This window comes from Osmerus eperlanus, chromosome 6, assembly GCF_963692335.1.
Source record: "Osmerus eperlanus chromosome 6, fOsmEpe2.1, whole genome shotgun sequence".
NCBI lineage: Eukaryota > Metazoa > Chordata > Actinopteri > Osmeriformes > Osmeridae > Osmerus > Osmerus eperlanus.
Window position 1 is genome coordinate 2,531,698 of NC_085023.1, and position 26,483 is coordinate 2,558,180.

At 52.2% G+C, this 26,483-nt stretch overlaps 1 protein-coding gene across 3 annotated transcripts in view; it reads right to left on the minus strand.

The window, feature by feature from the left end:
• Nucleotides 1-26,483, minus strand: part of dst (dystonin) — a 136,876-nt gene that overhangs the window by 26,234 nt on the left and 84,159 nt on the right. For all 3 annotated transcript variants that reach the window (XM_062462990.1, XM_062462991.1, XM_062462992.1), the window contains 23 exons: nt 25,557-25,680; nt 24,786-24,994; nt 24,236-24,553; nt 23,624-23,790; nt 23,325-23,481; nt 22,491-22,623; nt 21,741-21,797; nt 20,915-21,150; nt 20,335-20,464; nt 18,685-18,884; nt 17,925-18,423; nt 16,305-17,773; nt 7,935-8,096; nt 7,516-7,686; nt 6,495-6,661; nt 5,925-6,084; nt 5,287-5,613; nt 4,896-4,980; nt 4,481-4,722; nt 3,196-3,402; nt 1,242-1,361; nt 893-1,000; nt 287-505 (listed from right to left, as the gene is read on the minus strand). In XM_062462990.1, the coding sequence (XP_062318974.1) occupies nt 287-505; nt 893-1,000; nt 1,242-1,361; nt 3,196-3,402; nt 4,481-4,722; nt 4,896-4,980; nt 5,287-5,613; nt 5,925-6,084; nt 6,495-6,661; nt 7,516-7,686; nt 7,935-8,096; nt 16,305-17,773; nt 17,925-18,423; nt 18,685-18,884; nt 20,335-20,464; nt 20,915-21,150; nt 21,741-21,797; nt 22,491-22,623; nt 23,325-23,481; nt 23,624-23,790; nt 24,236-24,553; nt 24,786-24,994; nt 25,557-25,680 (5,667 nt within the window). The remainder of the gene's footprint in view (nt 1-286; nt 506-892; nt 1,001-1,241; nt 1,362-3,195; nt 3,403-4,480; nt 4,723-4,895; nt 4,981-5,286; nt 5,614-5,924; nt 6,085-6,494; nt 6,662-7,515; nt 7,687-7,934; nt 8,097-16,304; nt 17,774-17,924; nt 18,424-18,684; nt 18,885-20,334; nt 20,465-20,914; nt 21,151-21,740; nt 21,798-22,490; nt 22,624-23,324; nt 23,482-23,623; nt 23,791-24,235; nt 24,554-24,785; nt 24,995-25,556; nt 25,681-26,483) is intronic.

The window sequence follows — 26,483 nt, forward strand, 5'->3', positions numbered from 1 at the left end:
ACTACAAGCCATTCCAGCCTAACTTCAGCAGGCTCATTTAGGCACAGTCATCCTACCCAGATCAGGTGTCCAGTATGTGAAAATCAATGATATGAAGGTACATTTGATTAAATTCAATGTGATCCAATAAAATTTAATTAAATTTGATCCAATGAAATGAAATTCCATTTGATTCAATTAAATACAATTATATTTAATTCAATTCACTACAATTCCATTTGATTCCATTCAATTCATTGAATTAAATTGGATTGAGATTCAAGTAAGTTGTGTCTCGGCTCCTCACCCTCAGCTCCTCCTGCTGCTGGCGCAGAGCCTCGTACTCGATGGCGGGCAGGGGCAGCTGGAGGAAGGAGGCGCGGGCGTCCTGGAGCCAGGGCCACAGCTCCTCATATGTCTCCCAGAACTGGCTGGCCAGGGACTGGGCGCGTTCCAACTGCAGGCAGCGCTCAGAGTTCAACTGGCTGACCGCCCCGTACTTGTCCAGCAGGGCCTGGACCGTAGCCTGGCCGGGGAGGAGACAGGGAGCTGGTTACATCAGCGCTTGCATGCTGGGGCCAGGTGTGAGTGTGGGGTGAGTCAGGTGGGATGTGTGGAGCTTAGCGGTAGAGCATTTGACTTCAGATCAAAAGGTTGCAGGTTCAAACCCCTGCCTATATGTCGCTTTGTATAAAAGTGTCTGATTCATGAATATGTTGTTGTGTTTATCTTCTCAGCTTGGAAGGAAAGAAGGTAAGATTTGCTTGTTTGTTCGAGTGGCCTTAACTGTGTGCATTCAGACCTACACAGTCTTGTCTCAGCTGAGACGTTTGAGTGTTATAACAGTGTGTTCTGTCAACTTCCTTGCCTCAAGAATGCAAACTGATGGAGTGACAAGGGTGTTGTTGAGTACCTTGAGAACGAGCTTCTCTTCCTGGTCCTTGCTGTCCATGATGGCCTCTCCCGTCTTGACGATCTGGTCTACAGCATCTTTGTGCCTCATGATGTCCATGGAGAAGGCCTGAGCGACCAGGAGGACAGGACGTGAGGTTTTACCTCCAACTCCCACCAATGTTTACCAACCCATCCACCCTTCCATCCACCCACCCATCCGCCAACCCACCCACCCGTCCATCCGTCCACCCAACCACCTACCCACCCACCCACCCATCCATCCTTCTGTTCGTCCGTCCATCCACCCCTCCCTCCCTCCCTCTGTGTAAGCTGAGGTGTCAGGGTGGAGGTATCTGCTGCACACTGACCTTCTGGGCCTGCAGCTGGAGGACGGTCTGGTCCAGCTCCAGCCTGATGTCCCCCGCTGACCCCAGCCTCTCCTCCGCGTCGTTCAGCCAGACCTGCTCCGCAGCAGCGGCCTCCTCGAACTGGAGCACAGGACAGGGAGGGACAATGTGGGTGAGTGGTCTCTAACACTGGGGGACACAGGAGTGACTGGTCTCTAACACTGGGGGACAAGGTGGGTGAATCGTCTCTAACACTGGGGGACACAGGGGTGAGTCGTCTCTAACACTGGGGGACACAGGGGTGAGTCGTCTCTAACATTGGGGGACACAGGGGTGAGTCGTCTCTAACACTGGGGGACAAGGTGAGTGAGTGGTCTCTAACACTGGGGGACAAGGTGAGTGAGTGGTCTCTAACACTGGGGGACAAGGTGGGTGAGTGGTCTCTAACACTGGGGGACAAGGTGGGTGAGTGGTCTCTAACACTGGGGGACACAGGGGTGAGTGGTCTCTAACACTGGGGGACACAGGGGTGAGTCGTCTCTAACACTGGGGGACAAGGTGGGTGAGTGGTCTCTAACACTGGGGGACACAGGGGTGAGTGGTCTCTAACACTGGGGGACACAGGGGTGAGTCGTCTCTAACATTGGGGGATACAGGGGTGAGTCGTCTCTAACATTGGGGGACACAGGGGTGAGTCGTCTCTAACACTGGGAGACACAGGGGTGAGTCGTCTCTAACACTGGGGGACACAGGGGTGAGTCGTCTCTAACACTGGGGGACAAGGTGGGTGAGTGGTCTCTAACACTGGGGGACATAGAGGTGAGTGGTCTCTAACACTGGGGGACACAGGGGTGAGTCATCTCTAACACTAGGGGACAAGGTGGGTGAGTGGTCTCTAACACTGGGGGACACAGGGGTGAGTGGTCTCTAACACTGGGGGACACAGGGGTGAGTCGTCTCTAACATTGGGGGACACAGGGGTGAGTGGTCTCTAACACTGGGGGACACAGGGGTGAGTGGTCTCTAACATTGGGGGACACAGGGGTGAGTGGTCTCTAACACTGGGGGACAACGTGGGTGAGTCGTCTTTTACACGGGGGGACATCGTTCACTCCCAGCCTGCTCTAACACGGGGGGACATCGTTCACTCCCAGCCTGCTCTGCTGCTTGTCGCTGGTGGGGACGTGTCACTGGTCTCATGAGAAGCTCCGCCCGGACACGACTCGGCACATTTCAAGAAGCTGATTTAACATTGGGAGTGTTTGTGTTCCTCGTTGAGTGTTTATACAAGACCACACTCATGAGATGGACCCATTTAAACACTCCGGGAGATACATTAAAGCGTATACATTTGCCGTGACTGAAGGAAGGATGAATGTCTGTAGGCTGTTTCAAACAGCACCTCTGTGAGGTGTCACACCAGCCCCTGGACACACTGCCTGGTATTCAGACATGGCACTGTGTCACAACACAGAGATACAGCAGATCTCTAGGGCTGATCAGTGGATGATCCTGGCTGTCTGTCCTCTTTAGTGGCCCAAGCCAAATCAGATCCTGAGTAATTAGCAGAGTTAACGAGATGCAAATGTACCCGCGCTGTGTAATGAATCCCTGTGTTTAATGAACTATAAAAATCCAGAAGGACTAGGGTAGCAGATGGGGATGTTCATAGTCACCATGCAGCCCCCAGCTCTGTTCTGCATGCTGTTTTACCGTGCTGTCTGGACAGACTGTTTGCAGGAGCAACAACCCGTCTGTGTATTTAATGACCTGGGGCTAATTGATATTGGAATATAGAAACAGCAATATCTTGTCCAGACATTTGTACTTTGCTGACTAAGGGTCTACCCCTGAAACCCACGTATGTGTAAAGGCTGAAGATAACTTCAGATTAAAGCCCGACACAACATTAGGTTCTCAGTTTACTGGTATTGTTTGTCTCATCTTGTTAGTTTTGCTGGCACTGGTCGTTTACCTGCTGTGACTTGAGGATGGCGGCGTCGAGCTGCTGAACGCGCTGGCCGAGCGTGTCACTGGCGGCGCGGTAGCGCTCGTTGTCGTCGGTGACCAGGCGGTCCAGACCCTCGCGGGCCCTCCATGGCACCAGCTCCAGCAGAGAGCTGCTCACCTCGTTCAGACAGTCCAGCTTGGGCTTCTGAGCCCCGGCCTCCTTCAGCAACATCTGGAGGGAGGGGAGGAGGAGGCAGTTTTAGGTTGATTATCCATTCGTCCAGTAATCCATCTCTTCATCCATCTATCTCTCCATCCACCTCTCCATCCATCCCTCTCTCCATCCACATCTCCATCCATCCATCCACCTCTCCATCCATCTCCATCCATCCATCCACCTCTCCATCCATCTCCATCCATCCACCTCTCCATCCATCTCCATCCATCCATCCATCCACCTCTCCATCCACCTCTCCATCCATCCCTCTCTCCATCCACATCTCCATCCATCCATCCACCTCTCCATCCATCCCTCTCTCCATCCATCTCCATCTATCCATCCACCTCTCCATCCATCTCCATCCATCCATAGACCTCTCCATCCATCTCCATCCATCCATCCACCTCTCCATCCATCTCCATCCATCCACCTCTCCATCCATCTCCATCCATCCATAGACCTCTCCATCCATCTCCATCCATCCATAGACCTCTCCATCCATCTCCATCCATCCATAGACCTCTCCATCCATCTCCATCCATCCATAGACCTCTCCATCCATCTCCATCTATCCATCTCTCCATCCATCTCCATCCATCCATAGACCTCTCCATCCATCTCCATCCATCCATAGACCTCTCCATCCATCTCCATCTATCCATCTCTCCATCCATCTCATCCATCCATAGACCTCTCCATCCATCTCCATCCATCCATAGACCTCTCCATCCATCTCCATCCATCCATAGACCTTACCATCCATCTCCATCCATCCATAGACCTCTCCATCCATCTCCATCCATCCATAGACCTCTCCATCCATCTCCATCTATCCATCCACCTCTCCATCCATCTCCATCCATCCATAGACCTCTCCATCCATCTCCATCCATCCATAGACCTCTCCATCCATCTCCATCCATCCATAGACCTCTCCATCCATCTCCATCTATCCATCCACCTCTTCATCCATCTCCATCCATCCATAGACCTCTCCATCCATCTCCATCCATCCATCTCTCCATTCCTCCTCCCCCTACTCCCACTCCTCCTCTCCCTCCTCTCCCACATTCCCCCCCTCCTGCCTCACCTTCTGCCGGGCCTGTGCCTGGCTGAGCTGACCCCCACCAGGCTCCGGGGCAGCCAAGGCCCTGAGCTCCGCCTCCACGCCGTCCAGCCAGCCGCTGAGCTCCTGGTGGGTGCTGTCCACCTGGGAGGCCAGGCCCAGGGCCTGCTCTAGGGTCCTGGACACGGAGCTGCTCATGGAGCTGATCTCAGCGTAGCGGGTCTTGATGCCGTCCAGCTTGCCCTGGATCACCACCACCTCGTCACCTGGGGGGGAGGGAGGGAGAGGGGGGGGGGGTTGGTTAGGAGTCACTGATAACCCTGGAAATCGGAAATCTGAAGAATCAGGTCCACATCATGGAATGGAAAAAAGGTTTGTGGTTTTACAAAATGTTCTTCTGTAGATTTGAGTGGAATTGTTACTGATAACAAACTGGTACCTGTGGTCTGTTTGAGCAGTTCCATCCCGTTGGAGATGGCCTGATCCACGTTCTGCTTCCGGAGCTCAATGTCTTCATGGAACACCTGGAGAGACCACAGAACGTCAGCGCCACCAGGACGGACCTGAGCGTCTCGTTCACAACAACACATCCACAACACATCCACCACACATCCACAACACATCCACAACACATCCACAACACATCCACAACACATCCACAACACATCCACAACACAGCTCACACAGAGAAACGGGCTCGATGCAAGATGACAGGAACGCGAGAAACAAACGAAAAATGAGAAAAAGGGGAGAAATTAGTGCTAGGCCTGAGGAGGAGGAGGAGGAGGAGGAGGAGGAGGAGGAGAGTCCCGCAGAGTGGAGCTCAGTACCAGCTGTTCAGCTCGCTGCTTCTCCAACACGTCTGTTTTGTAGTCCTGCACGGACACCTGGCTCAGCCTGGCGTGGGATTCGCTCAGCCAGTTCATGAGGGCCACCTCGTCCTCCCCGAACAGCCGGGCGTTGGCCAGAGCCTGCTGCAGCAGCTCAGCCTTCTTCTGGCTCCTCCCCTGGAGCTCCAGGTACCCAGCCTGGGTGGCGTCCAGACGGGCCTGGACCAGCTCCTTGTCGTCCCCGGAGCAGACGGCTCGGAGCCTCTGGCCCAGGCTCACGGCCTGGTACACGTCCTTACTGTGGGCCAGAAGGTCCTCCTCCAAGGCCTTCAGAACCAGGCACCATGAGCACCAGCACAGGGGTGTGTGGACACAAACAACAAACGACAAACAAGAAAGAAACACAAACGCAAACAACAAATACAACACAAAAGGGGGAAAACGATGAATGATGAGGAACGTAAATGAACTCAAAAGAATCGCCTTCAACTGAACACAAACTCCCGGAAGGGGTTGACGTAAACACCAAATGATGATGATAATAAGCGACAACACACTCCAAGCAGAAGGGACCAGAGAAGGGAGGGTGAGGGAGGGTGGAGCCTGGGCGGAGCAGGGTGAGAGAGAGGCCGGGCTACCTTGTGCTGGCCGATCTGCTCCTGCAGTTTGGACGTCTGGGTGCCCATGGGCTCCGAGTTGGCCAGGCGTTTCTCGGCGGCGCTCAGCCAATCGGAGAGCGGCTCCATGGCCTCGTGGAACTGCTGCGCCACGACCAGGATGCTCTGCAGCTGCTTCAGCCTGGAGGACACGTGGTGATGGGACGTGTGTGTGTGTGTGTGTGTGTGAGGGGGAGGGACAAAAGGGAGGGGGGAGGTGCAGCGGTGGGGGGAGGGGTCAGAGTGAGATTATAGAAGGTCTTCATTAGAATATCTGGGTCTTTAAATAAGATAACATGTTTGATATCATGTTCATCTTAAATAACACGCAAACATACACTTAAACCTGACCATGAAAAAACTGAATCGACATTAAGGAGTGACAGAGGCTGACTGAACCGACAGCGATGGCAGACATTTCAAACTCCATCAAGCGCAATCAAGCCACTGGCTTCCAGCGTAATAATGTTAGCTGACGTCCCTCAAAACAATCCCGTCTCCACATTTCCTAAAGCTGTTTTGGAGAAGAGCGACAGCGTTGCTGATACAGACCTTCCCTCTGCCTTCTTCAGCAGTCCATCCCACCTCCTGCCCAGGCACTCCACCTGCCCCCGGACCTTCTCCTTGTCCACGGACTCAGCCAGCTCCACTACCTTCTCCCCCTCCCTGCGGATGAGCTCTACCGTGGGCCTGCGCTCGTCCAGGAGCCTCTGGAGCAGCTGGGGAACAAACCGGAAGCTCCTGTTAGCTCACATAGGATTACCAGGATTTAGATACTGTACGGTTGCCGGTTCCCCGCCGTGCCAAATGACGTTTCGTCCCTGGGCAAGGCACTTTACCCTACTTGCCTCGGGGGGGATTGTCCCTGTACTTACTGTAAGTCGCTCTGGATAAGAGCGTCTGCTAAATGACTAAATGTAAATGTACTGAACGGTAGAGGATTTAGACCAAGAATTCCAGTGTACCTGAACTTAATTAAACCTTAAACAAATTTAAACCTTAAGAAACTTAAACCACCCGTTGAAACTCTTTAAGGATGAATACCTCGATGGTGTTCATAGGAGAGCTCCTGATGTGCGCTAATGGTGTGCTTTCACTGCATGTACTGATATCAGTTAAAGTGTAATCTGAGAATCCACAGAATTTCTCAGATAATGTCAAAGGACTTTGGGTGATTAGTCCCTTCAATAGCCTACTTAAAATTGTGACTAGATTGAATGTCTATTTGATGAGTGTCTTAGGGGAATGGTTGCAGATACAATGGTTTTTGGACAAGACCTGCCGGCTACGTATTCACAATGCTCAAGAGAAGCTGTCCAAGTTAAACAAAGCAGGAGAACTTATGAGGGCTTAAAGTATTGGTTTCAGGGGGAAAACTCATAAATCTGAGGGGCGTAAATTAAATGTCTTCTCCACAAAAGCTTTGGAATTAGCTCAACATGATGCTGGGACACCGATAAAACAGATGGATGTCCATTCCATGAAGCTTGTTGAAACGTGTCTACGAAACCGAGGATGTTTGCTGATGAGATTCTCTGTATTTATGTGTATATCTGTCTGACGGACAACTTACTCTCTGCTCCTGAATCTGGGCCTTGACCACTTTGAACTCGGCCGACGGAGGCTTCTGATTGGCTACCAGCTCCTCCGTGTCGCTCAGCCAGCTGAGCAGCGACTCCAGGGCGTCTTGGAACCTCCCACAATGCAACAGGGCCTCGTGCAGCTGCGCCGAGCGCTCAGCGATCTGGAAATGACACGGACGGGTTAAAAATAGAAACCACCTGTTCAGAGGGCCTGGTCCAAATCTGACCTCCCTGTGACTCATACAAGGACAGCAGCCCTAGTCAACATGGAGTTCAACCTGAACAGAACTACACAGCATCCTATGTTAACCTTCTCCAGGAACACCATTGAGGGGCTGACCTCCTGTGACCTCGGGAAGCGCTAAGCAACACGCCAGCAGGACGAGGGGCAGACGGAGAGACAGCTGACCTTTTTGCTGAGAGTGTTCCAGCGTGTGCTGGCCTCCTCCAGGTCGTCCTCCAGGGTCCTAGTGCTGGTGCCGTTGCCTGCGTTGTGGATCAGGGCCTGGCCGGCAGAGTTGATGTCTTGTAGCTGCGCCTGCAGGGGCTCGATCTCCTCTTTCTGGAAAACCTGAGGCGGGACATCAAACAAACAAATGCTTCCTCTCAGTACCTCAGCAGTTATCGGACAGTAAATCACAATGGTCAAATCACAAAGGCGAAAGATAACAGGTTTTATGTTGCTTTTAAGGAAGAAAAAAAACTGTTATGAAGAAGGTATGATTCGTGTTTTTTCCTCTAGATATCTTGACTATATTAGATGATGTGCTTGGTTGCTTTCCTACTTCCTGAGCTTTAACACCTCCTCTCACAGAGAGAGAACATTTGTCTGCTCACAGACATTGGCTTAACCAAAATGCTTTTAAGGTGTTTCTGAAAGAATGAAAGAACTCAATCCTTCAACTGCGACCGGTAATCTAACACCCATTCACTGCCCCTGAGTACCAAGACTCAACAGAGTGAAATTGTGGAACAAAACTGCCGGCCATTTTGTACGTAAACACAAAATAAGAACATGAAGCGAATACACCGTGAGCACCAAACTTGGTTTAGCTGTCCTGTCAGAACCGACGACTAACACGGCATCTACAAGCTAGAGATCAGGCCATGGCAGAGGTGGTTCTGTCAGGTGGTCAGGCTGACCAGGGCAGAGAGACTGAGCAGAGCTGTCAGTCACAGCCCAGCTGGCCAGCATCACATCGACATCACAACCCCGTCTCAGCCCTGGCAGATGTACATGTAATTTGATCTCCAGAGGACCAGCCCAGCCAAACACCCCTAGGAAACATTCATTAGACAAGTGTCTCCTCTCAACGAGAGCATCTCCACACGCACTAACGGAGACAGCCAACTTAACCAACGAGAAATGTGTTCTTTGTTCCAGAACAAAACAAACACCCTGACGTCTCCATGGAGAGGCTATTTTTGGCTACCTGAGGGGGGGACAAGTCTATGAGGTCCATGTCAGGACATGCAGCGATGGCCGTTAACAGGCTCTCAATCTCCTCCTCCCCCATGTGTTGGTATGGCCTGCTCTGGCTGCCGTTGGCCAGGCAGGCCTGCCTCTCCACAGCTTGCAGGAAATCCTCCAGATCTTCCATGGAGTATCTGGGCTGATGGCGTCGTAACTGGAGCTCTCTGGCCCCTGCGTCTGGTCTGGGTGGAGGCGAGGACCTTTCGTAGCCCTGGGGCTGGGTGACCAGCACGCTGACCAGCTCACAGTCCTCCAGAGACGAGCCCTCCATGAGCTCGGCAGTGGGCAGCTCGTCGTAGCTGGCCAGCGTGCGGGAGCGCCGCACCGAGACGCCGTTGTGGGCCCTGGCCCCCGACCTGGAGGACAGCCGTCCCGTGGAGCTGCTGTGGTCTCCGTTGGTGGCCGAGGTCAGCTTGGCCTCGCTCAGATCCGCTCCCGAGGTGCCGCCGGTGTCGTCCCCGCGGCCCCGGGGCCTGGCCTCCCGGACCGGGGAGAAGGGGAAGTCCTCCTGGCCGGAGCTCAGGGAGCGTCCGGGCCTCAGCTCCCCGGACACGTGCATGGCCTCAGAGGAGGACAGGCTCCTGGTGCCTGGGCCGGGCCTCCGGTGGGCTCGGTGAGCCCGGCGCTCGCGCTCTGCCGTGGGGCTGCACAGCCCCGAGTCCTCCTCGGAGGTCAGGGAGTTGGTGACGCTGCGGCCCCTCCTCCCCCAGGATAGGCCCGGCCGCTCGGGGCCCTCGGCCCCCAGGGTGCCGCTGCGGCTGCAGTACTCCCCGCCACCAGGGGGCGCAAACGTCCTCCAGGAGCGCCGCTGCTGCGGCTGCTCCTTCTTCTGCGTTTCCTGCGCGCGGGGCTTGGGCAGGACGTTGGGTCCCGCCCCCCTGATGACGTCGCCGTTCAGCTTGGGCCCGTCGGGGCCGGGGCGCTGGTCCGGGCGGGCGGCCTCGCGCGTCTGCAGCTCGAAGGCGCTGGAGGAGGCGAGGACGCCGTTGCCGCAGAGCGACGCCATGTCCAGGGTGCGGTGCGAGTAGGGCAGCGAGCCGGGGAAGTGGCGCGACGACAGGCTGCCTTTGGAGCCGCAGTCAATCTGCTCGTTGAGGCGGACCGTGTCGTACATGGAGCGCTGAGGAACGTAGCAGTCGTCGATGTTGAGGTCCTCCTCCTCGCCCTTCCCCACGCACGACACCGGGTTCTGCCGCAGGCAGTCAGGCCGGCTCAGGGGCTTACCCATCCTGGATCACAACTACGTTTGTTTGAGGGAACCGGACCTGATCAGCAACTCCCCGACGCCCACAAATATATGATCCACCAGGCGTTATAACAATATAGCTGTATGGACTGAGGTACGTGTTGTTTCAGTGCAAATTCTGCCAGCAATAGCTACAACTGGTTGCTTCTTGAGGTGTTCAGCATAATTTACTGTTACCTAACGAATCTATAACCATCCCAAACAAGGATGTCCAAAAATAAATATGTATATAGTTTAAGTCTCCATTCTATTTAAAGAAAAAAAAGAAAAAACTTTTGCACCAAAAACTATACATCTTACAAAAAAATATTCGGAATAGCAAAATTAAATATCCGCAATATAGAATGCAAAATATATTTTTTCATCTCCCTTTAGTCACAGCAGTCCAGCAAGAGCCTCATCAGATATCCAGTCTCCTCCTCACAGTCTCCACTCCGCGCTTCTCTTCTTGTCCCAACTTCTCCAGCATTGTTATCCCTCTCCTCTCCGGTTGCCCTCAAAAACGCCTCTTCTGCCCTCCTCACTCAGGACCCAGCCTGCACATGAGCCGGGGGGAAACCGGGAGAGCCAAGCGGCATATCCTGACACAGATCCAGGCGATGTATAAAAACAAAAGGGCTGTGTCCTGTGTGTGTATGGGAGTGTGTGTGGGGGAGAGAGAGAGAGCAGTCGGTGCTCCTGGTTGCCTCCTGCCCCTATGCTACTTCCCCCTCCAATGACAGACAGACTCCCTTCTGGCACACACGGATACAAGCCCCGCCCCTACTCATTATGCCGACCAACATCTGCCACAGATCCATTCGTGCTCAGGGCCACTACGGCACATGCTGATTGGTGAGCGGCTGACCCTTTTTTTTTTCTCTCTCTCTCTTTCTCCCTCTCTCTCTTTCTAATTCCCCCCTCCTGTCTCTATGGTCCAGATGACTTAACTTCTTAGTCATCTTCTGTCCTGCTCCCTGCCCTCTCTCCTTCTCTGTGTGACCGGGGAGGGGAGGGAGGTGGAGGGGAGGGGAGGGAGGTGGAGGGGAGGGAGGTGGAGGGGGGGGGTACACCAGCTTTTCTCCACAGAAAAAATAAAAACCAGGATACAGTTCCCACTTTGATGACGTCACACAATGCCGAATGAGACAGTGTTTTTTCCTTTCCTCTCTCCCCCCTCCAACATCTCTCTTCCCTCCTCCTTCTCTTGCTTCTGCTCTCGTTCTCTCGTTCTCTCGTTCTCTCGTTCTCTCGTTCTCTCTCTCTCTCTCTCTCTCTCTCTCTCTCTCTCTCTCTCTCTCTCTCTCTCTCTCTCTCTCTCTCTCTCTCTCTCTCTCTCTCTCTCTCTCTCTCTCTCTCTCTCTCTCTCTCTCTCTCTCTCTCTCTCTCTCTCTCACTCTCTCTCTCTCTTCTTTCGTTCTCTCTCTCTCTCTCTCTTGTTCTCTCTCTCTCTCTCTCCGTGTGATGGTGCTGACGTATTGCTGTGTGGACAGTTGCTGTGGACCCTGTAGATATTGTTAATTACTGTGGAATGTGGAGGGAGGTGTGGGTTGTAGGTAATCTAACACTGGCAGCTCTGCCAGGAGCGTGTGGAGACACTGGGCTCTGTACTGACACCAACCGGACAGGGAGGAGAGCAGGAGATGGAGAAATAGTGACAGGAATCCATTTGTATGTTTCCTAATCTGCCTCCACCAGGGCAAGCTTTTTAAAAGAGAGGAGATGGTCTATGTCCTAAGAAGGGAGGGGCGGGGAGCAGAGGAGATAGGGGAAGCTGGCAGAGATACGTGTAAGAGGTTAAGGAGATCTGAGAGGATTTGGGTGAAGGATCTGCAGCTCAGAATTGTGACGAAATCCTGGCGCAAAATTTGGGAAAGTTCAGTTTTCTCCTGCTCTTCATTCGCAGGGTTAAAGCTGGATCACTGGCCGCTCCCTCTCTCTGAACAGAATGTCAAGTCCCATCCAGTATATTCCATGTTTTTGACAAGGGCTTTCTATAGAAAGAGACTCGTCATTTTGTTGAATGATAAAGATCGTGTATCTTTGCTCCTTGTCACAGCCCGACAGGCCTCCACTATGCTTTTCACACGCAGCGCAAAATGATCTTGCATGAGTCATGCTTTCCAAGAGAACGACTCACACCAAAGGTTGTTGAGGGGACACATTTCTTTGTGACAACTGTGTGCCAAAGAAAAAAGAAAAGAACCCTTTCAAGTGCATGGCTCATCAGTCACTCCGACAATGGAAGTGCATTAAATGAAACCATTATCAATGAAGCGAACAAAGGTTTCACTGAAAGGATCCTCAACATAGCTCTCAAGGCGTGCGTGGACGTCTGGCCTTTGTTATACAGCAGCTGACAGGCCAAGAGCAGTGTGCCAGTAACAAACGCCCCCAGGGAAACACGCAACACAATTACCACACGTGAAAAGTTCCCCGCTTCCTAGCGTGTCAGAGTTAGCCCGAAACCAGAGTAGCTGGTACAAACACCAGGTTTCATGTTATTGCTCAGGGACCTGCTATTATGACAGTAAGTAGACCAATTGTTGTGGTGTTGCCAGGGGCTCTACCCATCACCTTCTCGTCCAGGAACATCCATGATTCAGGGAAAAGAAATTCTTCTTTGAAATCAGGCGAGTTTCTGAGGTCATGTCTGAGATGAAAAGGACGGCCAGACACGTCCTCTCTCCTTCGACCCCCAGCAGATTGCGTGCCTGTCTAAGACTCCTGGCTCATTACTGCCAGGGGATCCACCCACCCACTACAGTGAAGTCATGTCTTGGGGGCGGGAAGTTGTACTCGTCAAACGCAGTGAAGAAAAGCGCATGGGAGCGAAAAGAAGGAGGATCTTTCTCTCTTTCATTTGACTTCTTCCTACTTGTATTCATTCTTTTTTTTCTGTCGTTCTCTTCCTCTCTGTCCTTCCCTTCTCTTTCTTCCTCAGAGTCCAGCCTCGGGCCGTCCAGCCTCGGGCCGTCCAGCCCCAGGCCGTCCAGTCCTAAACTTTTAGGAAGCCGGCGTCAGAGCACCCTGACCAGCTCTGCCTCGAAGCGTTTCCTCTTCGCTGCCAACACAACCAGCAGTCCCTCGACGCTCAGAGAGGCAGAAGAAAGACTAGCAACCTAAATTTACATTTAGTCATTTAGCAGACGCTCTTATCCAGAGCGACTTACAGTAAGTACAGGGACATTCCCCCGGAGGCAAGTAGGGTGAAGTGCCTTGCCCAAGGACACAACGTTATTTGGCACGGCGGGGAATCGAACTGGCGACCTTCAGATTACTAGCCCGACTCCCTAACCGCTCAGCCACCTGACCCCCCATCACCACAAGTACGGATGTTCTGTCTGCAGCAGTCACCTAACTCTCCTCTCCCTTCTCATCAACGTCTAAACAGTCAGCTAGTGCGAGGTCTTAGGGTGCTAAAAGGAGGAGGGGGTAGCAGACTAGCTGTAGAGGTGGTATGAATGAGTACAATGGGGATTTTCCGCTAGCAGCTGAGTGTGGGGTGTGCTCCCTGCCCCACAAGGACAATGGCATCCTGGAAACAACAGTCAAGAAACATGTTGCTAGGCAACAACTTCAGATTATTCTGGGATGGCACACCCCTTTAAACCACGTAACACAATCACAGATTTAAATCATTCCTGTTCTTTACTGGATACTTGTATATGTCTGTATTTTGCTAAAATTGTAAATCACAAACTGTAACTGAATTTGTATGGGAAATGGTAGCAGCTCATGACCTGCTTATTATGACTACAGAGATTAACATCAACATGACCAAATTTAAATTCCTCTGGCCTATATTTGTGCGTGGATGTGTGTCGTGCAGCACATACATTGTGTCGTCGTAATACTCTGAGCCTATAAAATAAATAACCACCATTTTAGCAATGCCTCATCCTAATATAGGTCAATCCTCTCACTACAACACAGGAATTCACTGGCTTCCAGAGGGTTTTATATCTGGCTATAAGTCGGTGTAATGGCTACCCCTTCTTTATCCAAACTGATACTCCAACAACAGCCTGGATATTTGCTGACACAATGATGCCCCTGGAGGAGGTCCAAAAGGAGAGAGAGAGAAACTGACATGGGCAAATTGACAACCGGTTTATCATATATCATATCAAAATATTCGCTAAGGAGGAGGTTTTTATGGATGATGTCTGTATGGGTGAGATTGTTAGGGCAAGTCTATCATAGGGGTGGAAACTTGAAACTTTGGCATTCCTCTTCTCTTCAAGACCATATGTTCTCATGACCATCTGGCCTTCAACCTCTTCATGGACCAGTGTGCAGGCCACACACCCCAGACCATATCAGCATCCCCACTGAGGCTCCACCCCCATCCCGCCCTCCACTGCAACACAACCTCTGGACACTATTGAACAGCTATCAACAGTCACTGTGTACAACTACCACGCATAACTGCAGTGAAGCATAGTTCCAAATCTAAGGCTTACATTTCTGCATACGTGAAAATGGCTTCATAAAGTATGCTACCAGGTGTCTGTCCATTAGCTGAAGGGGTCTGCGTTTCAGCAGTTTGTCATTGTTTCCAGGAGCCTAACCCTTTTAGGCTGGATGGTATTAAACAGCCATCACTCACTTTCACCAACACAGCTCTCTGTCAAACGGCAGTTTCTTGAGCAGCTGTGAGAAGCAGATGCTGCCAGAACAGAGCAGCCAATCAGCCCTGCTGCTGGGCTTGATGATGAAACAAAGCACTTTTTACACTCTCACCGAAAACAATGACTAGACAAACATTGTCTTGCCAAGCTCACCCCTGCCCCCGAGAGAGAGTGTGTGTGTGTGTGTGTGTGTGAGAGAAAGAGAGAGATTTAAAGAGAGAGAGAGAGACAGAGAGAAAGGCAAGTGTGGCTACCAGCTCCCTCACGTGGGGCACACTCACCCCCCACTGACACCCAGCTGGCCCCCCAACCCCCAACCATCCAGCCCCCCAAACCCGCAACCACCCAGCCCCCCCTGCTGTCAACACTGCCACTGGTTCAAATTGGGTAGAACACAGTGCCCATACCTACACCTGCTATAGGCCTGGCTTCACAGGAACCTCAACAGGCACAGAACTCAGAACTGCCCCTACACATGACAGTGGAAGGCACCTACATATGTTGTCTGACACAGGGAGGTACCCTGACCCTGTCCATCGCTGTGGATACACGTGTCAGCCTTAAAAACCTGCTAAATGAACACATGCTTATCATATTTCATCATGAACCCGATTGAATCACTAACTGTGTAACATTATGTGTGCATAAATCAAATGTGTAGCATGAGATGCATGTTTTGGTCAGTAGGCAGGTTATAGGAGTCTCACACTGAGCGCCCCAGGTGAAACAGGAGGGTGTCAGACACAAACTGATTGTATTGCTGAAGGATGATGTGCTGTGCTCAGGTCACGTACTGAGGCGCTGAGAGAGAGCTTAGCTCTACGAGCGTATGACTTCAGTTTAGGGAAGGACGGTTAAGACCTGAATAAACCTGACTGAAGATAACTGACATCAAATGAAGGGAACCCGTTGATTAAAAGGAATCAATTAAAAGGAATCGAGTTTCATCGAAAGGAATCAATCAAAAGGAACTAAATTCGAAAAAAAGCGATCCCGTTCAATCGAAGGGTACCAACTGGAGGGAGCCCAGGCTGTCGTGATACATGAGCGCTCCTACATCGAGGGTTGTTGTTGTGGGAAAGTGGCTGGTGCCTGCAGGGGCTAGCGTGGTGAAGGGTGTGATGCTCATCTCTCTCTCTGGCAGAGCTGGGTCATCAGGTGTAAACCACACCTCCCCAGCACAATGGGACCACATGTGTGGGCGTTACAAGACACCATGACACCCCTCCCCCCTCCCCCTCCCCCTCCCCTTCCCCCCCCCCCTCCCAGCACAGCGCTCGGATCGTTTTACCAGCCATCAATTAGGGTAGCAAGAAACAAGACTCAAAAAACAGGAAATGTTACTTATTCTAAGTCCAGGTCTAGATCTATGTGTTCATAACAGTGTTATAGGGTTTTTCTGGTGACATGTCCACTTTTAAAAGCTTTACAAAAATGACCTCTGACCTTGAAGGCTTCCAGCTGCTGGTTGATGACCTCTGTCTCCATGCCGACGACCCCCTGCGAGTCCTCCTTGCCTTCCGCCTCTCCCAGCCTCAGCTTGAACTGCTGCAGGTTGGAGTAGAGCTCATCCAGCCTGGCCAGGGTGCTGTCCACCTGCCCAGCCCTGCTCCTGGCCCTCTCCTGCAGCTTGCTGCACTGTTTGCTCAGGGCGTCCAGATCCCTCTTCAGCCCCAGCAGGTCAGGCGAGGCCTCGGCCTCCATCATCTTCCTGCAGCTGTCGCCAGCGTTGTCCGTGTTGGTCACCAGCTCCCGGAGCTTGGCCAGGAAGTCCTGGACGGCGTCTCGCTGCTCTCTCAGGGCGCCCCGGTCGCGGGCCACGGGCGCCAGGCCGTCCAGCTCGTCGTCCAGGTCGGAGAAGCGGGTGAACATCTCGCGGATGCTGCTCTGGAACTGGCCGATGCCCTGGAGCTTGGCCTCCATGGCGGAGCAGGCGTGGTCCACATCTTTGCTGAGCGACGAGTGCTCCTTCTCCAGGCTGTCGGCCTGCAGGAGCAGGTCCGTGACCCCCTCGGCCTCCGGGACCTCCACCACCAGGCCCTGGGCCAGGCTCTTCAGGTGCTCAACCTGGCCCTGCACGGTGCCCAGGCTGCCCTGCTTGGCCTTCATGCTGGTCAGGTTCTTGTTGCTGTAGGCCTGGACGCCCAGCGAGGCGTGGCTATCCAGCTGCTTCTTGGCCCCTTCCAGGTGAGCCCTGGCCTCTCTCTGAGTGTCCTGGAACTCTCGGATCCTCTGGGAGATCTTCTCCAGGGACTCCCTCTTGCTCTGCAGCTCCTCCGTCACCTTGTCCACGCCGCGGACGATCGCCGCCCTCTCCTCCCGGACGGCGTCCGTGTCGGCGTTGGCCACCTCCAGGAGGCCGTCGGCGTCGGCGCTCAGCTGCTCCAGCTTGCCCTGGTGTTTGTCCACGTCCTTCTGGATGGCCTTCAGCTGGGAGATGGAGCCCTCCACCTCCGCGGGGTCGCAGCTGAGGCGGACCAGGCCCTGCCTGGCCTCGCACTCCTGCACCCAGGAGCTCAGCTTCTCGGCATGCTCCTGGTACTTCTGGGCCCTCTGCAGAGCTGCGTGGAGCTTGTCCGCTCTGTCTCCAGAGTTCCTCTTCACCTCTTCCCAGTTGGAGCGCAGGGCGGAGAGCTGGCCCTGCAGAGCCACCTTCTCTGCACCGTCCGTGGTCTGGAGCAAGGTCTCGCCTTCCCTCACCAGGGTGCAGTAAGGCTCCTCCTGGTTCTTCAGGGCCATCTGGAGGGCGCTGTGCTCCTCCAAGCCCAGGCGGAGGGCCTCGGCCCTGGCTGAGACAGTCTGGGGCTTGGCCTGTTCCTGGATCTGCTGGTCCAGCCAGCCCTGGAAGTCTTTGGAGGTCTGGTGGAACTGCTGGGAGCTGGCGAAGGCTGAGTTGAGCAGCTGGATCCGCTTCCCTGAGGAGGAATTAGAGTGGATGAGCACAGAGGTGTGAATGTGGGAGCCGGCGCTAACCAACAACATCAAGCCAATATAGGGAGAAGACAAACAAAAAGCCCTTTTACCTCACAAAACAGTGTCATTTCCTGCTGTCAAGCAACACCTCACCTGTTTTGTCCTCCAGCTGTTTGAAGGGCTTGGTGACACTCTCCAGCTGCCTGGTCAAGTCTGCCCTGAGGTACTCCTCAGTCACCAGGCCCGCCAGTTCTGAGCACAGGCCCTCGGCCTCCCTCAGCCTCTTCCTCTCCTCCCTCAGCTGGGCAGATATGGCCCCGGCCTCCTCCAGCTGCTGCTTCACCACGTCGGGCTGGGAGCTGAGGGCCTGCTGGCCGCCCAGGCGGCTCTCCAGCAGGGCGGCGCTCTCGCCCAGGCTTCTCAGCAGCTCCTGGAAGCGGCCCGACTTCTCCACCGCCTGGTCGATCAGGCCGGCTCGCTGGCCCAGCTGCCCGGTCAGGCCCTGCCACTTGTGGGTGACGCCGGCCAGCTGCTCCCTGACCTGCTTGGCTCCGGGGGGGTCCTCCTCGGCGGTGGACCCCAGGAGGCAGGAGGCAGCCAGGGTGAGCTGCTCGTACTGGGGCCTGCGGCTCTCAAACTCGTTCTGGAGGATCTAGAGTGAAGGATAGCAGAAATTGATATCGCTTTAAAGAGAGATACTGGTAATTGATAATGCTCCGAACCTGGATGAACACCCGTTAGGTCGCAGACTAGAGAGGCCTACTGTAGGCCGATGAGGGGCATTCAGTGGAGGATTTCCACAAACATGCATTTAAATACGTTTGACCTCAATGTGGACATTTGAAAACTGCCCTCGGTATTCTACAGCATATGTTCCACCATTCTACACCCCAGTGTTTGGTTCCTCCAGTACCTGGACTTGCTGTTTCTGCGTGTTGAGCATGTTGGGGTCCACAGACACCGGTCCCAGCACCTTCATCATCAGCTCCTTCTCACACAGCCACTGGCGAAGCTGCGGCTCAGAGCTCTGGAACACGTCCATGTTCCTGCTGGACTGCTCCAGGGTCTGCTTCCTGTCCACCACGCACCCGCTCACCTCCGCCCACCCCGCATCTGACCAGGACGCAAGCTCAGGCTCAGGTACAAGTAGAGGCATGGGGACACGTACAGGCACAGGTACAGCTAGAGGTACTGGTACAGGTACGGTAAGAAGTACAGATAAAGGTACAGGTAGAAGTGGGGGTACAGGTAGAGGTACAGGTAGAGGTAATGGTAGAGGTACAGGTAAAGGTACAGGTACTGGTAGAGGTACAGGTACTGGTAGAGGTACAGGTACAGGTACAGGTAGAGGTAGAGGTAATGGTAGAGGTACAGGTAAAGGTACTGGTAGAGGTACAGGTACAGGTAATGGTAGAGGTACAGGTAAAGGTACAGGTAAAGGTACAAGTACTGGTGGAGGTACAGGTACTGGTAGAGGTACAGGTAGATATACAGCTACAGGTAAAGGTATACGTACAGGTACAGTCAGTGACATCACTCTCATGTATCCAATTCTATGCATCTGCTCTACCGATGCATGAGAAGCATTGATGCAACATGTGCATCAGTGTTGAGTGATAATGTGCTTTCTTGAAGTTACATGACTTGTGATGGAAGACGAAGACCAAATAACATCGCAGTCGAACATTTGGGGAGAGCTTCCTGTGTCTGGATCCTTTCACACTCCCTCAGCGCCAGTCGACATCAGTCAGCACCACACCCCCCCCACATCTTCTGCCTTTACTTCACCTCTTACCCAACGCCCAGAGCTCAGGTGCCAACACGCGCCAAGTGGGGAGTGATGAAGACCTATCTAAAGAGATACTCTCTTCTCCTGGTCGTAGCGACAGAGGGAGGTTTGGACTAGGTCCAGGGTATCTCTGGCTGGCTGACTGGTAAAACTGGGAGGATTCTCCAGTCCAGTCCTATCACTCAGGGCTTTGTCAACCAGCTGAAATATGTGACTCCCGTGCACTCTTGCATCCGTAATAAGTGGCGCCAGTAACCAGTTCCAGCAACGTTTCGGTGAGAGTATCCAGTCAGAGCAGACGTACCTATCTGTGGATACCTCAGTGAGAGTATCCAGACAGAGCAGAAGTACCTATCTGTGGATACCTCAGTGAGAGTATCCAGACAGAGCAGAAGTACCTATCTGTGGATACCTCAGTGAGAGTATCCAGTCAGAGCAGAAGTACCTATCTGTGGATACCTCAGTGAGAGTATCCAGTCAGAGCAGAAGTAGCTATCTGTGGATACCTCAGTGAGAGTATCCAGTCAGAGCAGAAGTACCTATCTGTGGATACCTCAGTGAGAGTATCCAGTCAGAGCAGAAGTAGCTATCTGTGGATACCTCAGTGAGAGTATCCAGTCAGAGCAGAAGTACCTATCTGTGGATACCTCAGTGAGAGTATCCAGTCAGAGCAGAAGTAGCTATCTGTGGATACCTCAGTGAGAGTATCCAGTCAGAGCAGAAGTACCTATCTGTGGATACCTCAGTGAGAGTATCCAGTCAGAGCAGACATACCTATCTGTGCCAGCGTCTGCTTCCACTGGGCAGCTTCAGGTGAGTCCGGATGCTTCTCTATCAGCTGGTGCAGCTTCTCCCTCAGGCTCTGAAGATGTTCCTTCTTCCGAGCGATGTCTTCCTCAAAGGCCTGCGGGCAGGAGACAGAGGAAGGCAGTCTCAAACCAGGCCTGACACACTTCTACTGTGTTTGAGCTTCCTAAAAAGCAAGGTTCAGCTGCAGACCCCTCATTCGACGCCTTGGCGGTATTCTACTGCGCATTACCCAGAGAGAGATTATGTCCAACTGTAACTCTAAAATATATATTAGTGCTGGATCTAAATGATATTTTAATATATTTTCAAATTGTAGGTGGGGCTAATCCGCAGCACATCCACATCACACCCGCCCTCATCACTCACATTCTGACTACTTATATGTTATGTTATGCCAGGTTGCTTTGCGTTGTCTTGTCTTAAGAATTTCAGTGCCCAGTCTGACCTTTTGTTGTTCTGTGCATCTGACAATAAAATACTTGAACTTGAACATGCTCCAGCATCCCTGACCCCCGACCCTCGACCCCTGACCCCCGACCCCTACCTTCTGCTGCTCCAGCTGCATCTTCACCGACTGCTTCTCTGCGGCCCCGGCCGTCCAGGCGTCCGCGCTGGTCTTAGCGTCCCTCAGCCAGGCGATCATGTCCTGGGCCTCTTGCTGGGCCTCCTGGACCTGCTGGGCCAGGCCTCCCAGCTCAGCGGCCCGGCTCCTCAGCCTCTGGCCCAGCGCCCCGTAGCCCTCGTTGATGGAGGTCACGTCCTGCTGCACCACCATCAGCTCTGGGGGGGGCAGGGCACGCACAGCGGGTTACAGGCATCCAGAGGGACAGACTAGGGTAGAGGGCGGGGGGACTACAAGTGGATTAAGGTAAGGTAGTCTTTATTATCCCCCGAGGGGAAATGTGTTGCAAAGCCAGCAGGACATACAATCCATTCACAAACAACTAACACAAAAAACATATCACAGAAAGGTAGAATGACATATTGTAATTCCAAAGGCCACTAGCAGATACAGGATTAAGATATGAGGTGTGATGACAAGGTGCAGATTGGGATACAAATGTAAAATGATTCGATGTGGGTTAAAATTCACCGTGATATAAAGTAAGACCACTCGGCATATATCATGATAGCAAGTGAGATAGTACCAAGAGCTAACGGCTACTACAACAGAGGACTGTGCTATAACAGGGTGCAGGCCTTATGGTGCCCTAGAGGCAGTGCTGTCCATGAGTCGTGAGTAACACTGCAACCCAGAAGCTTCTGGATTTACAGCTCTGTTAGGAGAGGTTGTTATGGTCGCATGCAGACCTGGAACACAGTGTTTACACATTCTCACCACAACACACAGGACGAGTCTAAATGTTTACCTTTATTGGTTAGGTAGGCGTGGCTTCCAGACCCTCCACCGTTACCGTTAGTAACAGCTGATGCAGAAACACACAAGTTAACGCTCATTCACCAAGATTGACTACAAGCAGCAACAAACTCTTCTACGCTTAGGTTTCAGACACTTGGATGACCTTTCTGTTGGCCATCACAGCAGGGTTCATGGTCATATTAATATCTTCATTCAGAACTGTCATGTAGTCATTACTCTTTCAGTTGGCTTGTCTCATTGAGTCTACGTCAGCTGTATTGTCCAGATCAAACAACAGTGCAAAGTTAGTGAGATCAGCCTAGCCAAACAAGCATGCTGGCATTGCTTTTAACTGACTCAAAAACCAAGCGCGCGAGAGAGAGAGAGAGACAGACAGACAGACAGACAGACAGACAGACAGACAGACAGACAGAGAGAGAGAGAGAGAGAGAGAGAGAGAGAGAGAGAGAGAGAGAGAGAGAGAGAGAGAGAGAGAGAGAGAGAGAGAGAGAGAGAGAGAGAGAGAGAGAGAGAGAGAGAGAGAGAGAGAGAGAGAGAGAGAGAGAGAGAGAGAGAGAGAGAGAGAGAGAGAGAGAGAGAGAGAGAGAGAGAGAGAGAAATGTAGTATGATGGAGGGAAGCAAAGTTGTGAAAGGGGGAAACCAGGATGGTTGGTTGTGTGTGTTGGTGTGTTGGTGTGTGTATCACATCTGTGATACACACACTGTGTGTGTGGAGAGTATGCGTGTCTCCTAGTGTACCTGACTTGTGTGCCGTCTTGCTCTTGGTCTTGGCAGGAGATGTGAGAACACTGATGAGGGTACACAGGGCAGATCCCTTGGTGTTTATGTCCTGGACTGCAGGGCCCTTGGAGTCCCACTCCTCCAGCAAGCCCTGAGGACAGACCAATCAGGCAGATTCACACAAGAGCTTCCAGAGAACACAACCATTTTCATACTTGGAATGAGACAACACTGAATGCTTTTGTCTGTGCGTTATTCTGAGAGACAGGACCAAACAAGAACTTATTTAAAACACCAGACAAAATAATCCCTCTCTGGGGGAAATTCCGTCAATCTGGAGTCCTCATTAATTCAAACCTCCCCTGTTATTTTCCTCATTGCATTAAGGAAATAGTTTAATACGATGATGAGTTTTTGAGCATCAAATGGACTGTGTATAATTCTTTGATGTCTGACCTATTTACAGTGACATCCTAGTTTATCTGACAGTGTCTCTCTGAATGGAAGTAATCACTGGAGATATTCACGACCCTATGTTGTAATTCATTTTCCATCGCTTTGGCACGAAAAACAACAGGACTGGAATGATGAAAGTGTGTTCTGTTGCAACACACACTATTTCTTAACTTTCTAGACAACTAGAAGTTCTACAGGCAGGGTAGAACACCAGACAAACAACTACGCATCAGCAATTCCGTGAGAAATCCATAAAAAAAAAAGTATTTCCAAAGTTTATGGAGCACAAAGGATGGATCCCAGATCGCAAGACACTGATGGATAACACAGGTTCTCCCCAGCCTAAACACCCGTGAAGTCATCAGTCCCCAGTCCTTCCGCCTGCCGATGACTCACGTTCACTTCCTGGAGGTCCCTTGCCAGGCTCTGCTGGCTGCTGGTTGGCTGGAGAGCAGGAAGCTTCTCCACCGTCTCCTCCAACCAGATCCTGAGGGCCGAGGCTGCCGACCTGAACTCCCCCAGCTGGTCCTGGCATGATGTCACTTCCTCCTCTCTGGAAAACGCAAAGACAAGCACAGGTGTCACATATCGCATTGTACAGGTACGATACATAATCCATCATAGAATATGTGCTCTCTAAATGTAACGTGCGTTAAAATGCTTTGAAAAGAGCTTTATGGTTTAAAAAGTATTACTTTTCTCTCACGGTGTCCTTGAAGGCGTTGAAGGTGTTGGCGAGGGCGTCCATCTTGACGTGGATGTGGGCCTGGCTGCCCTGGGGCCCCAGGACGGCCAGCTCCGAGGCCAGACTCTGCAGCCTCTCCATGTCCTGGGCATGCTCAGACAGCTCTGCGTTGGTGTCCTGAGATTACAGGAGGCCCGTCACCACGACGACAAGCACAGACGCACACGCACACAGCACAGCAGAGATGGCTACGAGGGGAGGGGATATCTGATCGGCCCATGTGCCGTACGTCACTTTGGATAAAAACATCTGCTAAATGAACACAGTATTATTGTCCTCATGTGGAAGATATTTCGGATGACATCCTCCACTGAGGATAAGCCACATTTATCCCTGAAAGAGTTTCATTTTGACGTTTTATTTAGTCTTAGTATGTAGGAGTCCACTTTACAGTTGGTAAGTGTAATGGACAAATGAATTGTTTCCTTTAGGAAGAGTTAAACAGAGTCATAAGGACTCCCTGGAAGAACTGTGACCACAGATGAGGAGAGATGGGTGGAGCTGATATTGCAGAGCATGTGTCAGCGTCTAGGATGCAGGAGCGTGTTGCCACGGTGTTTACCTCCATCAGCTGGGACAGCTCGTTGACGTTCCTGCTCGGTCCGTCCGTTTCCAGCAGCTCCTGCGAGCGCTTCGCCACAAAGTTCTGCACCTTCTCCTGGGCCTTCTCGAACTCCTCCACCTTGTCCATGATCTTCTCCAGCCGGGCCATCTTCTGCTTGTGCTGCCCGCGGACGGAGGAGAAGCGCTGCGTCAGGGCGGCCATCTTGCTCTGCATGGAGGCGGCCGCGGACGGGTCCGCCGTCTCTTCGAACTTCTTCACCTTGGCCTTCATGGCGTCGACGCTGCTCTGACGACTGCAGATGTCCTGCGCCCGAGTCTGGAGGAACACCAGAACACCAGAACGCTTTAGAGCTGTTGCTTAACTTTTGGACTTTTAGTTTTTTTAACTCTGTTCATTGAATACCTATTTGCTGATGCCTAAACGACTAAAGCTAGTCTCACCGAACTTCAGAAACGGGAAAATATAAGATATAAAAAAACCGGGATGTCATTCCAAGGGTCAAACATCACAACACAATCCCAAGCGTCACGCCGCAGACAGAACATACAGTTTCCTTGCTGAGCGCGTCTCCGATGGCCCCGGAGTCCAGAGCCACGCGGCCATCCTCCTCCAGGCTCTTCTCCACCCCCTCCATCCAGCCCAGCATCTCGTCCAGCCCGTCCTGCACGCTCAGCGAGCGCGTCAGCGTCCCCTGCAGCTTCTGGTTGCGGTCGCTCACGGACTTGGACAGGTTGTCGTATCTCTCTGCGATGTCCGCTGGACACACGGGGATGAAGGGATGCGAGGTTTGTCAGTCAGCTCAGTGGGTGAAAACACGGTTTGTCGGTAAGGGACTAGCCACGTGCTAATAATTGGTCATATTTCGCGCATGTTCATATTTGTGATATGCGAGGTCTACCAAGGCCCAAAAACAAAACTGACATTCTTGAAGAACCAGACATTCTTCAGTGGGAATCAGGGCCGTTGTGTACAGTAATGTATGAATATTCATATCACAGTAAAACTGTCTTGTACTATGGACTGCTCTGTAAATTCACCTCTAAGCGAAGGTCAAAAATATTGGAAGGGTTACAGTCTTAGCATTTATCTTTAGCACATACAGAAAATAGCTGAGAGGGGGCCAAGAGTAATCTGTTTAGGGATAAGTTAAATAATGCAGGAACATTCCAGCAACTCAGTTTCACGACAAATTCCTCAACTGCCATTTTGCTGAGGGTGAGGTCACCAAGAAATCCCAGGGTGTTGTTGACTGTTTGCTAGAGTGACGTATTTCTTAGGTGACACCAGCACCAGGGGAGAGGACATGACATCGCCTCACCTACTGTCTCCTGGATCTCATCCAGATTGGATAAAAGCTCCCCCTCCGACGTGATCAGCGAATCAGCAGTTTTGCACAGCGTCTCCACGGCGATCTGGCGACCCGTGGTTTGACCTTGGAGAGCCTGGAGGTGGGATGAGGGAGGAGGGAGGGTCAGAGAATCCGAAGATGATAGTTGAGTACTGGGATTATTTAGTAAACAACATTAAGCACCAAGTAAGTTCACATCAAAAACTGCTTATTAGCGTATACAGATTTGGGGATTTGATTTTAACTGTTGAGAAGCAAAATGTACAGTATATGCCCAGTGTTTGGCAGCATTTTTCTGGGGTGATTAGTAAGCTAAACCAGGACACAGTGTTGCTTTTTCAGTTTCAGGCGCCTCTTATCTCCTCATATCTCCACCCTCTGACTCCCTCCTACTCCAGAGAGACAGGTTAGAAAACATTACTCTCTCTTGCTCTTTCACCTTCTCCTTTTACATATATAGCTCTCTCTTTCTCTATCTCTCTATCTCTCTATCTCTCTATCCCCTCACTCCCGCCGATCCTCTATCTCTCTCTCTGTCTCTCTTCTTCTCCCTAACTCTCTACCTTGTCCCCCCCACCTCTCTTTCTCTCCCTCCCTCTGTCTCTCTCTCCACTCTGTCCAGGGCCAGCTGCAGAGTCTCAGTGTGAGGCAGGGGTAGAGTCACAGTGTGAGGCAGCTGCAGAGTCTCAGTGTGAGGCAGGGGTAGAGTCTCAGTGTGAGGCAGGGGTAGAGTCTCAGTGTGAGGCAGGGGTAGAGTCACAGTGTGAGGCAGCTGCAGAGTCTCAGTGTGAGGCAAGGGTAGAGTCTCAGTGTGAGACAGGGGTAGAGTTTCAGTGTGAGGCAGGGGTAGAGTCTCAGTGTGAGGCAGAGTTAGAGTCTCATTTTGAGGCAGCTGCA